At 47.2% G+C, this 11,460-nt stretch overlaps 1 protein-coding gene across 2 annotated transcripts in view; it reads left to right on the forward strand.

Moving 5' to 3' along the window:
- ARHGAP44 (Rho GTPase activating protein 44) overlaps window positions 1-9,481 on the forward strand; it is a 115,280-nt gene extending 105,799 nt beyond the window's left edge. The window contains exons 20-22 of one of the 2 annotated variants that reach the window (XM_044453922.1): window positions 2,001-2,378; window positions 4,392-4,443; window positions 7,575-7,702. In XM_044453922.1, coding sequence (XP_044309857.1) covers window positions 2,001-2,378; window positions 4,392-4,399 — 386 coding nt within the window. In that variant the 3' untranslated portion in view covers window positions 4,400-4,443; window positions 7,575-7,702. Of the gene's footprint in view, window positions 1-2,000; window positions 2,379-4,391; window positions 4,444-7,574 lie in introns of both variants that reach the window. The other variant, XM_044453921.1, reaches the window with a different exon arrangement.
- The last annotated feature ends 1,979 nt before the right edge of the window (window positions 9,482-11,460 follow it).

Here is an 11,460-nt window from a genome sequence, read left to right on the forward strand (position 1 = left end):
AAATTTAGCTGTTGTGAAAGAAGGTAAGAGCTCCTCTTATGGATCAGAACTGAACTGGTCAAAGAACAGAAAGCAGAAAATGGGAATAAATAATGGAAAAATATAATCAGTGGGGTCCCACAGAGATCTATTTTGGGACCAGTGCTTTCCAATCTACTAATAAATTAACTGAAACTAGGAGTGAGCAGTGAAGTGGCCAAGTTTGCTGATGACATCAAATCGTTTAATATGGTTAAAACCAAAAGGGACTGTGAGGAGCTCCAGATTGGGGGAATGGACATCAAAATAGCAAATGCAACTCAATATATGCAATTGTAAAGGAATGCATTTGTAGTTGACATATCAATGAAAATGTCAATTCTATGCATAACCGCTGTGAAAAAGTCAAATTCCATGAGAGGCACAATTAGGAAGGGAACTGAAAATACAACTGCCAGTGTAATACTGCCCTCATACAATTCTATAGTGTGACATGCTTGCCGTATTGTGTACAGTTCTGGTAACCACACCTAAAAAAGGATATTGTAGATTGAAGAAATGCAGAAAAGGACAAGTAGAATGATCAAGGGGCTTAAGCAACTCCCCTGCAAGGCAGGTTACAACAGCTGGACTGTTTAGCTTAGAAGAAGGCAAGCTGGTGGAGAGGTGGTAAAGGTGCACAAAAGTACGCACACTGTGAAGGCAATAGGCCAAGCTGACTGGTGGGACATTCAAGACAAATAAAAAGGAAACTTTCTTCACACCGCACATAGTTAAACCATGGAATTTGTCTCCACAAGATGTAGTGATGGCCACTGATTTGGACAGCTTTAAAGGAGATGGGACAAATTCCTGGAGGATAAGGCTATCAGTGGCGACTGGTCCTGATGGCTGTGTGCCACCTGCAGTGTCTGAGGTAGTATGCCAATGTACCCCAGCTGCTGGATAACATGACTCAAGGTGCTGTCGTGCCCTTTGTGGTGGTTTCTCGTAGGCAGCTGGTTGGCTGCTGTGCAGCCAGAATGCTGGACCAGACAGACCCTTGGCCTGCTCATAGAGCCACTGGTCAAAGGGCATTGTGCAACTATGCTCTCTCTTCCTCCCTAATACGTTTTTCATAGTAAGGTTGCAGGCAAAAGTAGCAGCAGTGAAACATAGGAGGATTACAAATGGGAGTCAACATGGTCCCCCCCCCCTCAAGCTTCTACTATTCAGTAAAATTCCACGAATGGAGCAAGGAGATTGACGAGGAAAAGCCTCATCTGGGAGCATCCATTGTCTCGTGGTCCCAGTTCCACTCTGAGCTGAAGCTGAACACAATCAAAGTAGGAAGACGCTCTGCAAAATATAGGCTTTTAAGTATTCCTAATAACTTGTAAGCTGCTAGCATTTTTGGTGCAGGTTTTTCATACCACAGGCTCAGCTTATAGACTATGGAAGAGACAGGGATTCTGTTTACTTGGAAGGAGGTAAACTGGAGAAAGAAAAACACAAGCAGGTGCTATTGGAAATCATGGCAGTTAGAAATAAGAGTCTTGATACACACATGTGCATGCGTACATGGACACATGCACATTGGGGCAGGGAGAGGAAGGAAATTTAAGTGGAAGCTGACAGGTAAAACACACCTGTTGTGTTTTGCAGAAAATATGGAGCTAGCTATTGAGTGTTCAGTCCCTTGTTGGCTGAAACTGAAAAATGGAAGAGGAGATTAAACAAATGTCAAAAGGTTTGCACAACTGCCTTAGGAGGTTAAGCTGCTAGTGAGCAGGCATATAGAGGGAGTCTCTGAGTATCCTCAGAAATGTGTGGAGCTAGCTGCCAGCAGCACCCAGGGAATCTCCAGAGTGGGCCACACTGAAGTCACGCTGTCTTCTCAAACTCATTGTTTTCATGTGCATCAAATTAACTTATCCTGAGAAAGTTCGCCTGTCCTATTCAGAATGCAAATAATGAAAACCTGACCAGATGTCTGATGTCGACTGATACTCAGTTCACACTCTCTTTCTTGCCTTCCACAGTTTCGAAGAAGCTGGCCCCAATCCCTGCCAAGGTTCCTTATGGCCAGTCCAGCGGTATGTCCGATCAGTCCACGGGGCAGCCATCCCCAGCCAGCCTTTCTCCTACCCCACCGAGCACCCCGTCGCCCTATGGACTGAGTTACCCACAAGGTTATTCCCTGGGCTCAGGCCCACTGTCCCCAGCCGCTGCTCCTTCCCTGTCTTCTCCTCCTTCCCTGACAAGCACTTTAACCAAATCTCGGCCCACCCCCAAGCCACGACAGAGGCCCACGCTGCCGCCTCCACAGCCGCCCACATCAAACACATCTGGCTCTAGTCCACAGTCCACGGAGCACACCATACTAGACGGCATGTCCCCCGGGGAGAGCATGTCCACAGGTAACAAAGCAATGGGAGAAGGTCAACCTTCCGGGAAGGGGGCTGCTGGGATTGCTAGCAGGTGCAGAGGGAGCATCTTATGGGGTAGTTCTCTGCACTAGCATTGGTGGTCTTTCACATGACTTAAGAGACAGCTGGTGGCAGGCAGTATGCCAGAGTCTGCCCGGGCCACTGTAGTCTAGTTAAGAGTGAAGTAGCCAGCACTGTTATTGTTCTGGTTTGCACATAAACCTAATGACCACTGGGCCGTGTTCTGTCGACCAATTCTGATGCTTCTCCTGTAGGAACTGGCTTCCCCTCGGGCAGGCTCTGATGCTACTCAACTTGCTGTCTACAGCGCAGCGTGGGTTATGGAACAAACTAGCAAGGGGAAATACTCTTTGCCCGGTCTTGTGGCTAGGGAAGGAGCAGCACGGTCTGATTATTGCACCCTGCTGAGGATATGAAGTGGAGAGTTGAACTAACCCCAAAAGCCGCTTGCTGTCCAAGGATGATCTTGAGAAAAAGAGCCTGAAGTGAAAGCTGAGGATGATGTAGATCTTTTTAATTGGGGATTTATCCTGGAGCTTTTGAAGACAGAGACATAAGGGTCATTAATCCCTTCTTTCTTAGAGGACAGTGATGTGTCCCAGCAAGCACTGCTGTTCTCAGCAAGTCACTGTTTCACGGTGCTCGGAAGCGGCATTTCTGTTTGCAGCACAGCTAACCCTCTCGGCCTTCCTGCAGGCACAGCAGTGCTGCCGCTCCCACAGGCGCAGGCCCTGCATTCGGGTGTGGTGGAAATCTCTGTTCTGCAGAGCTCTGTCTTGGGATGCCCAGCTGAGTCACAGGGAAGCACTTGCTTTCTTTTCCTCCCTGCCACCAGGGCTTTGCGCTGGGCTGGGGAGTGACAAAGTCCAGCAGAAATCCCACCCACACTCTTCTGCCCCATCATTTCATTGTGCAAGCCACCTCTACTGCTTACACAATGGGGATTCGGCACTAGCAAAAATAAGGGAAATGCACCTTGCTAGAAGGAAGCAGGCCGAGTAAGGGAGCTCTGCCAACTTGTCTACTCCCAGAACTGAGTGTTTCCACTTGTTTCGGGGCTTCAAGAAGTGCTAAAGCTTCCTTATGTAACTGGTGGAAACCACTTGCTGAATGGAGTCGGCAGGACCCAGCAGGTGCAAGGGAAACTGGGCCCACATTGCCAGGTGTAAGAGAATCAGCAGGGTCTTAAGTGCCCCTTTGCATTTCAAATATGCAAATATGCAAGTGCAGCTCTTCAGTATTGCGGCCTGGCTGGTGCCAGGCGCTCTTTTGCTTTGCACATGGAAAGTAAATAGTGGTACTAGATGGTCCAGGGGGAAAAACATTATCATCTTTTGAAAACTACAGAGAAGTACTTTTGTGTCTTCTCCAGATTTGAGAGATGGCAGATCTGTCTAAATTTGGGGACTTCAACTACAGTTAAAATAGAAAAGCCGAGCAAAATTTCAGGCCTGATGAAGACTGCCTGCCTCTGGGTTTCCATACCCATATGGATGCAGCTTCTGTTTGGGTTTCAGTAGCCAGGCTCCCTCCCCTGTTAGCCAGTCCAGGGCAGATCCACCCCTAGCAGACAGGTCAAAAAGCCAGGGATGATGGGTACTCAAAATAGGTTAACCCATCTTCTGCAGCCCCAGGGGAATTATACTTTTAGCTGACTCCTCCCTATTAAGCAGAAGGCTTGAGCAGGCCTCCCGGTGACCTCCAGATGTCAGGCAGGTGCCGGTTGCTGTACCTCCTGCAAATGGCAGCTCCCATTGCGACAGTTGGTGAGTTATAAATGACTCATCTTCTTGTGCAATGTTTCCTTCCAAAGGATGGGCCCATGAACAGTGGAAGAACCACCTGGAGGTGGTTTCCCTCTGGAGGATAGGCAGGCAGGCAAACTGCTCTGATGGGCATTCCTGTTGTGTACTACTTGTGTGTCTTGTTGCTGCTGGTTCTCTTCTGTTCCTTTCTCCCAATCCTATTATTGTGTCCTTGCAGCTGTTTGAGGCACGTGATGCAATATTGGATAGGTGTGAGGGGAATGCTCAGGGTAAGCTGGAGTCCCTGCCCTCTTCCCCAAACCTTTCCCCTTCTGCCGCTGCCACCGTCGCTGCCACTGCCGCCACCCCTTTGCCCTGGCCTGACCTGACCTGACCTCTGGCTGTGCCTTCCCGTTTCAGAGTCACCCCTCCATTTCACTGGCCTTGCATGGGGCACGCTGACCCAGAGCTGCATGGCTGCTGAAGCCTGGCCCCCATCCCAAGTTTCCTGTTAACACTGTTGTTAGTAAACTTGGGAGTGCGCTTCTTCGAACCACTGACTGACCTTCATGCCTGGCACCTTTTTTATAGGAGGGCAAGTAACCCCATTTGACTAATTCCTTTCCGAGTCACAGGAATCACCTGCTCCTACCCTTGCCCTTTCCACCAACGTTGACTCTTCCTCTGCCATTCCGTCTGTTCTTTTCAAAGGGATGTCATGATATTGCCATGATTGAATATTAACAGTGCTCATTGTTGTGGGTGAGGTGAAATGTTCCAGGCCTGGGGTGCCCCAGGAGTAGGTCTAGGCCAAGGCTGAGATGTGTGCTACTCTTTGCAGGGTGTGGGGCTGAAGGACCCCTCTGTCACCCAGTAACAGAAGAGTTGAATTGGGAGGACAGTGCTCTTCAGCTCAGCCTGCACAGGAGCCTCCTTATCCAGGAGAAATGAGTTATGTTCTTATCGCTAAGTCATTGGAATGCTCCCAGAGTCACCTCAGTGGAAAACTGTGTGACGAGGGAGATTTTTGTCTATATTGCAAGCACCCTCTGCCACTTACAAGTGCTTAGAATGTATAGCTCAGCCTCTCGCTTGCACCATGGGTGTGTTTCCCTGTTACCTTTCTAGACCAAGTTGTAACTCTAAAAGAAAACTCATAAAGTGGAAAATGTCTCCCAATAAACAGGGGTCAGGGCTTGCTGTATCCTGACCAAAACAGCAGACTTGTGGGAGATTATGGGACATGGCAAATAGAAAAACTAGATCCCACAAGTATGTCCAGATGATTAAAGGCAGCATTTGTTTCAAGTGGTATTGGTTGCTGGTATAAAGTTACCATCCTGTGGCCTGCTGATAGGCAGGACAGGCAAAAGAACTCAGTGAGTCCTGAAAATGAGAATTTCAGCACCAGGTGTGCCAGAGTTTAGTGTGCCTCTGCCTCAGCCCTGGGTCTTGACTGGGCAGCTATCAGAGTATGGACTGCAGGTGGCAAAGCCAGAGGGGCAAAGGGACATGTCTTATCCTCCCCACTGCTTTTGCTAATTTCCTTTGTTAAAAAATCAGAAGTATTGGTGCAAGTGAAGCACCTATCTATCCAAAGGGCATACATACAATACTCAGTAAGCATTGTATGGTGCACAACGATCGAGCAGGCTGTGATCCTCTTACAGAGGATTCACTCAGTCCTGTGCACGTCTATCCGCCCTCATTTATTGGTTTCACATGGGGTTTTTCCAGGCAAGTTTGTCCTGTGGATCTTTTCATTAGATGATTTGTGAAGGCCAATTATATAATTATGTGCTTCACAGGGACTTAAACAAATGCAGTTCTATTAGCTGAGAAATAAGTGAAAGTAGTGGGGATGCTTTTTCTGTCCAAGCTGTCCCATATGGCTGACTAGAAGGTAGGAGTGACAAGGATGATATGGCATAATGTATTGGACAGTCATTGTGGAGCTCTTGGAATAGATCAGGTTGTGTGTGGGCAGGGGCATTGTCTGCTCAGAACAATCCAGATGCCGTTTTTTGTTAATAGCTAAGCAAGCCCACCATTTCCCAAATCCTCCATTTAGAAGTGTTCCTTCCTCAATTTCTAACCGCTGTCTGAATTTGGCCACAGTCTAAATGCCACCTAGGAGTCATTTCACATTATTCAAGAGAGAGGCATTTATAACATGTCTGTCATACGAAGATTGCAACAGCTGGGTGAGAAATTCATATACATACTTTGGCTCCTGGATGTGGGTTTATCCATGTCTACAAACAATATTCTCTCCAAACATGTGGGTACACATCATCATCTTTTTTACGCCTTAAAGAGTGGCCCCAGGTTACTGTTTGGGAAAAAAATGGCTTCTCTTTATTTTGGTGTTTTGAGATAAACAAGAATCAAAACAACTCAGAATTAAACTATGTCTGCCTTGGTCAAAAGCATCAAGAAAAAAACTTATCTGGGAAAGTTTAAAGATATCCTTATTTCAGTCAGCTCTTCAAGGGAATATTTGCACAGTTTCTTTCTGAGCCAAAATCTGCATATTTTTTATCCACAATTGATCAAATTCAATAAGTAAAATTGATCCATGTGTCTATTTCTAGAAATACATCTAGGAATACTATGCCCTCACAAGCACAGGAAATAGAAATCTGACCCCTGAGAAGTTGGTGGGATACTTACCAATTTGAGGTGCATGGGGTGAGGCAGGGATCGAAAATGTTATGAAAAGTATGTATTGCTGCAGCCTTGGCCAGCGAGGCTCCCTCACTTAGGAGATCAATTTGCAGCAAGGCTGTCGGGGGGGGGGGGGGCTTCAGCACTTGGAGACCTTGCCATGTGGATGCCTCCCTACCAAATGAGGTACATATTTTGCCCAGTGGCATTTTCAAGTGGTCATGCGAGTAACTTCACAAGTTACCAGCCCACAGCAATGTCTTCAGTCATTCATGGCACACAGACAGTAAAAGAGGGAGAAGGAAATCTCTCTTTCCTTTTCCAAAGGTTTCCTGCCCCACTTCTCACACAGATAACTAGGCAGGCAGCTATTTAACAAGCACCTGTTTGAGATGAGGTTGCAGGGCATTTCACCCCAACCTTCAGGACATACAGGCATCCACTGGCTGCTGAGCTGTGTTTGAGGGAGCCCAGGAGATCAAGGAGCATGTAGCCTGGAACGGAGTCCTGGGAGCGGAGGCCACTTGCAGGGAAGGCCTGGTGCTGAAGAATGTCAAAGCATGAGGTGTGAATAGAAAAGATATTATGACATCCCTTTTCTCTGGCATTAGCAGGCTCTGAGAACGGTACTTAGTGCTCAGTTAAGTTAAAGCTTCAGCTCCTCTGTCAGTTTAGTATATGTACTCGCAGGTGGGGAGGTGTGCCACAATGTGATAATAACAGCCTGTGTTCCTCTGTCTGTACCTGCTTGCAGATCTAGCCCACCTTGATATACCTTCCATCCATGTAGAGGCCGATGCCACGCTTCACCTGGACCCGCTGGGACAAGTCCAGAGACATCCAGTACAAGGAAAAATCAATTCAGAGGAGGATTCAGAAAGCACCGCCCTATGACACGAAGTCCCTTCTTCCTCTTGTATGCTCTTGTACATATCAATGCCCCACGAACACTACTGAAGGAGATGTGCCCAGAGACCTTGTCAGGGGGTGTCTCTTCTGGCGTTCCAGTTGCCAACCACCTGTGTGAGACTGACAGCCCCGTGGGCCTGGTGCTAAGCCTGTCTCTGTGGCAAAGGGCATTGCTGGTGCAATTTCCATTAATTTATTTTTTCTCCTGTTTGTTTAGCCTTATCCAATTTTTGCCTTTTTGACGTGGTGCCTATTTATCTCCCTTACATGCTTGGGGCCCTTTCAAAATAAGTAGTCTCAACTGCAGATCCCTTTCACTCCAGCCTTGGAATGAAAGACATGGGTAGGAAAACAGCAGGCTGGCTCACTGGGGGAGTTCCATAGAAGGCGCCCATCAGGTTTGGCTTACTGGCCTTGGCAAGGTCTTCCCTTTTAGTCAGCTCCTGCTGTTGCTCCAGCTGCCATGACTGTTTCCCCCTGCTAAGCCAATCCACATATGCTGGTTCATGGTTCCCGTCCCTGCGGATTGGCCAAGGAATGGAACTCCTTTTTGTTCAGAAGGGGAAGGCAAGCAGGACCCTCCAAAGGGGAAGGCAAGGCAGCCCCCCTCCCCAAAAGCCTGTTTTCTGAAATGCAAAGCAAATAGCATTTGGGGCAGCATGAATCCTGTGTAAGCCTCCAAAAGGAAAAGGGAAAAAAGCATTTCACCCTCTATGAATCATTTATAAATCCATTATTCCCCAGTTATGTGGGCCTGCCCTTCTTTCGTTCCTTCTTCCTTTTGTGTGTTTGCCTCTAGTTAGCAGTGAGAAGCTCACAGAAAGGGATGCAAAGGGACTGTTGCTGGAGGAAATGTAGCATTGCTTCATTTGGCCGGGGTCAGGAGAGGGAGGGAGGGAGTGGCAGCTCTGATGTGGGGTAGGTGACGTTTCCCATATGTAGAGAAGCAGTTACTCACTTAGCAATAAAAGTGTTCCCAAATGTTTCCCCTGCAGCATGATGCGAGAGGTGGAATTTGGCCATGTGGAGTTCTTGTTCACCAGCGGCATGGACTAATTCCCCATTCCCCTTCTCTCAGCCGAGTGTTCATGCCTTAATGACAGGCAAAAGGGAGATGAACTCCACCAACAGAATACGTTTGCAGTGGCTGGATTGCAGCTCCCTGTAGTGTTTAGCCCAGGGTCCAACTGAGTAGGGTAGAGCTCTTGGCTGTGCATGCAAAGACAGATGTAACCTTTTATCCCTTTAAAAGAGATGAGAGAGAGATATATCTGCCAAGATAGATATATATTTGTATATATAAAGTCTATAAATATATATATTTGATTTATTTGGGGCCATTCCATCTGAACGGGTGTACAAATTTACAATGTAAATTTAAATGCTTATAATTCTTCCAACACACACAATTTATGGTAAATGTCTCCAAACTCCTTTTTGGTAGCATTTTTGCAAGTCTGGATGCTCTTGCTTTGCCACAGGCTGTGATAATGTGTAATTCATCACCCAAAACGGAAGAGGCAGGAAAACAGGTGCAAATTCTTACTAAAAGGTGGTGGTGGGAGGGTGGTATTCTAACTACTCTCCCCAGTTCTGGTCACTCGGTGTTTTTGCCGCTCCCACGGGAGCCACACACCCAGACCAAGCACTGAGCAGCCCCTTTCTTGGGGGCATCTCCTGCTTTCTCCATTCCTGCCCCAGCCTCTCCATTCCCTCAACTTATGGTGTCATTAAAGTACAGTTAATAACTTTTGTGGTATCTCTGTTGTCTATGTTTTGTTTCATTTATTCATTAGGTTCTTAGACCTTGCTTTTCATGACAAAGGCGTCCCTCACAAAAAAAAGGGTATTCCCATGGTGGCTGAGCATGATGGGAACTGTGGCACCTTTTTTGACCCAGCATGCATAGGATTGTGCCCTTAATGTCTCAATAAAGTCCTCACTCAGTATATTATACAGTACAATAAAAACAGCCGTCTCAAGTGGGAGCGGAATCACAGCTCCTGCATTAACTGCTTGCTTTGCCCTCTAGACCCCACATAGTACTTGGGCCTCAAGGGCCACTCTCTCCCTTGTGAACTGACCCCACATCTCAGAGCTCCTCTGCCACTGGAGAGGGAGGGCCTGATGGGGATAGACGCCTCTTCATGTGGTGGGCTCACTTTGCAGGGCAGCCTCTGTTCCGCCCAATGAAGGCAGCTCTTGAGCTGAAACCCCACATGCATTTCCAGGCACTTTTCACTTTACTCAAATCCCTGTTCCACTTATCAGGCATAAATACTATCCCTCAGTTATGTCTGTCCTGCTTTAAACATGAGTATATCCCTTCCAGAGACAATGCACTTGTTTAAACCCTTGCCAGGCCCAGCTACCCTGAGCCTGTGCCTGGATGTAGCCCTCCTTCAAAGCGACTGGCACCCAATTAGGGTCACCCTCCTTTCTGTGCCACCGGCACATCCAGTTCTCTGCCACTTTCATGGATACCTAATAAGTGAGTGGGGCTCCTTTACTGAAGTAGCATTTGCACCAATGTTGGTAAAGGGGTGTGCCAGGTTGCTGGTGAGGTTGAGCGGACTTTCCCCCAAGTTTCTCATCTTACGGGGGAAAAGATCAGGGGAGGAACTGACTGTGCCTTGGATGTTCATGGAAAAGGAGAGTAATACAGAGTCACAACTGGCAAGCCTCCACCCTAGTACTGAAGGAGTAGGAGGTTTAAAAAAGAAGCAAAAATGAGCCACTCCTGCACCCATTTTTCTGCTTCTGGGTTCAGATACGGCCCTGGCATAGCTTGCTTTTGCCAGTTGCACCCTTCTGTGTGTTGGTGTGAAGAGTGTCTTGAAACAACAGAAGTAGGAGAGAGTGGGGTAAATATGCCTCAAGGTTAGGCATTCTCCTGTATCTGAGCCTTAAGTGCATGTGCAGCTAAGAGTGGCCCAGGACCTGCCATATGTTCCTGTAAAACATGTAATGGAAACCTTGGAAGTCAGGCCATGTTTCAGACCCAGAGGAGCATTTAACTTGGTACCTGCCAGCTCGCAAGGTGGCTGGTATGAGGGTCTATGGCAGATCCAGAACTCGAGCCAGGTTATTCCCTGCTTCTGTCTCCACAAGCTTTCTAAGAAATGATTAGATGCTGGTTGATCATCAGAGCCCAGAGAGTTTCAGGGTTTGCTGTAATAGATGGAAATGCACTTTTTAGAAAAATGACTCCACCATATTAAAAAAAATTACCTGGCCCCTTTAGAAGAAGCCGGTACCAACTGCTATTTCAAACTCATTCAAGAGCCCTGGTGCAGGCCCTTCGGTAATCTGCTGTTCCCTTTCTAAAAGAGCATCGGATTGACTAAGACCTACAGACAGGTGATTTCAAGATATTCCTCTGTTGCACAGGTGGGCAACTTGTGCCTCTCCAAAAGTTTTGGCCTATAACTTTCAGAAGTCCTATCTAATTGTGAGAAATGAGGGGAGTTGTAGGCCAAAGTATTTGGAGGGATGTAAGTTGTGCATTCTTGCAGTGTAGGAATACTGGATCTCAGAAGTGTGTGGGTACCCTATTTCGTGCAAGCAGTTCATACAGTAAATGATGAACCATTTCTTCTAAATCCATGGTTTCCCCAATGACATGTATGTTTGGCGCTTCCCCTTTAAAGAAAATCTTGGTTCAAGGAACAAAGTTGGGAAAAATTAATCTGCTCCATGGGGTATAAGAGTACAGATGCTAGCAGCACACT

The sequence above is a fragment of the Varanus komodoensis genome, unplaced genomic scaffold (genome assembly GCF_004798865.1).
Source record: "Varanus komodoensis strain SLA01 unplaced genomic scaffold, ASM479886v1 scaffold7_1, whole genome shotgun sequence".
Taxonomy (NCBI): domain Eukaryota; kingdom Metazoa; phylum Chordata; class Lepidosauria; order Squamata; family Varanidae; genus Varanus; species Varanus komodoensis.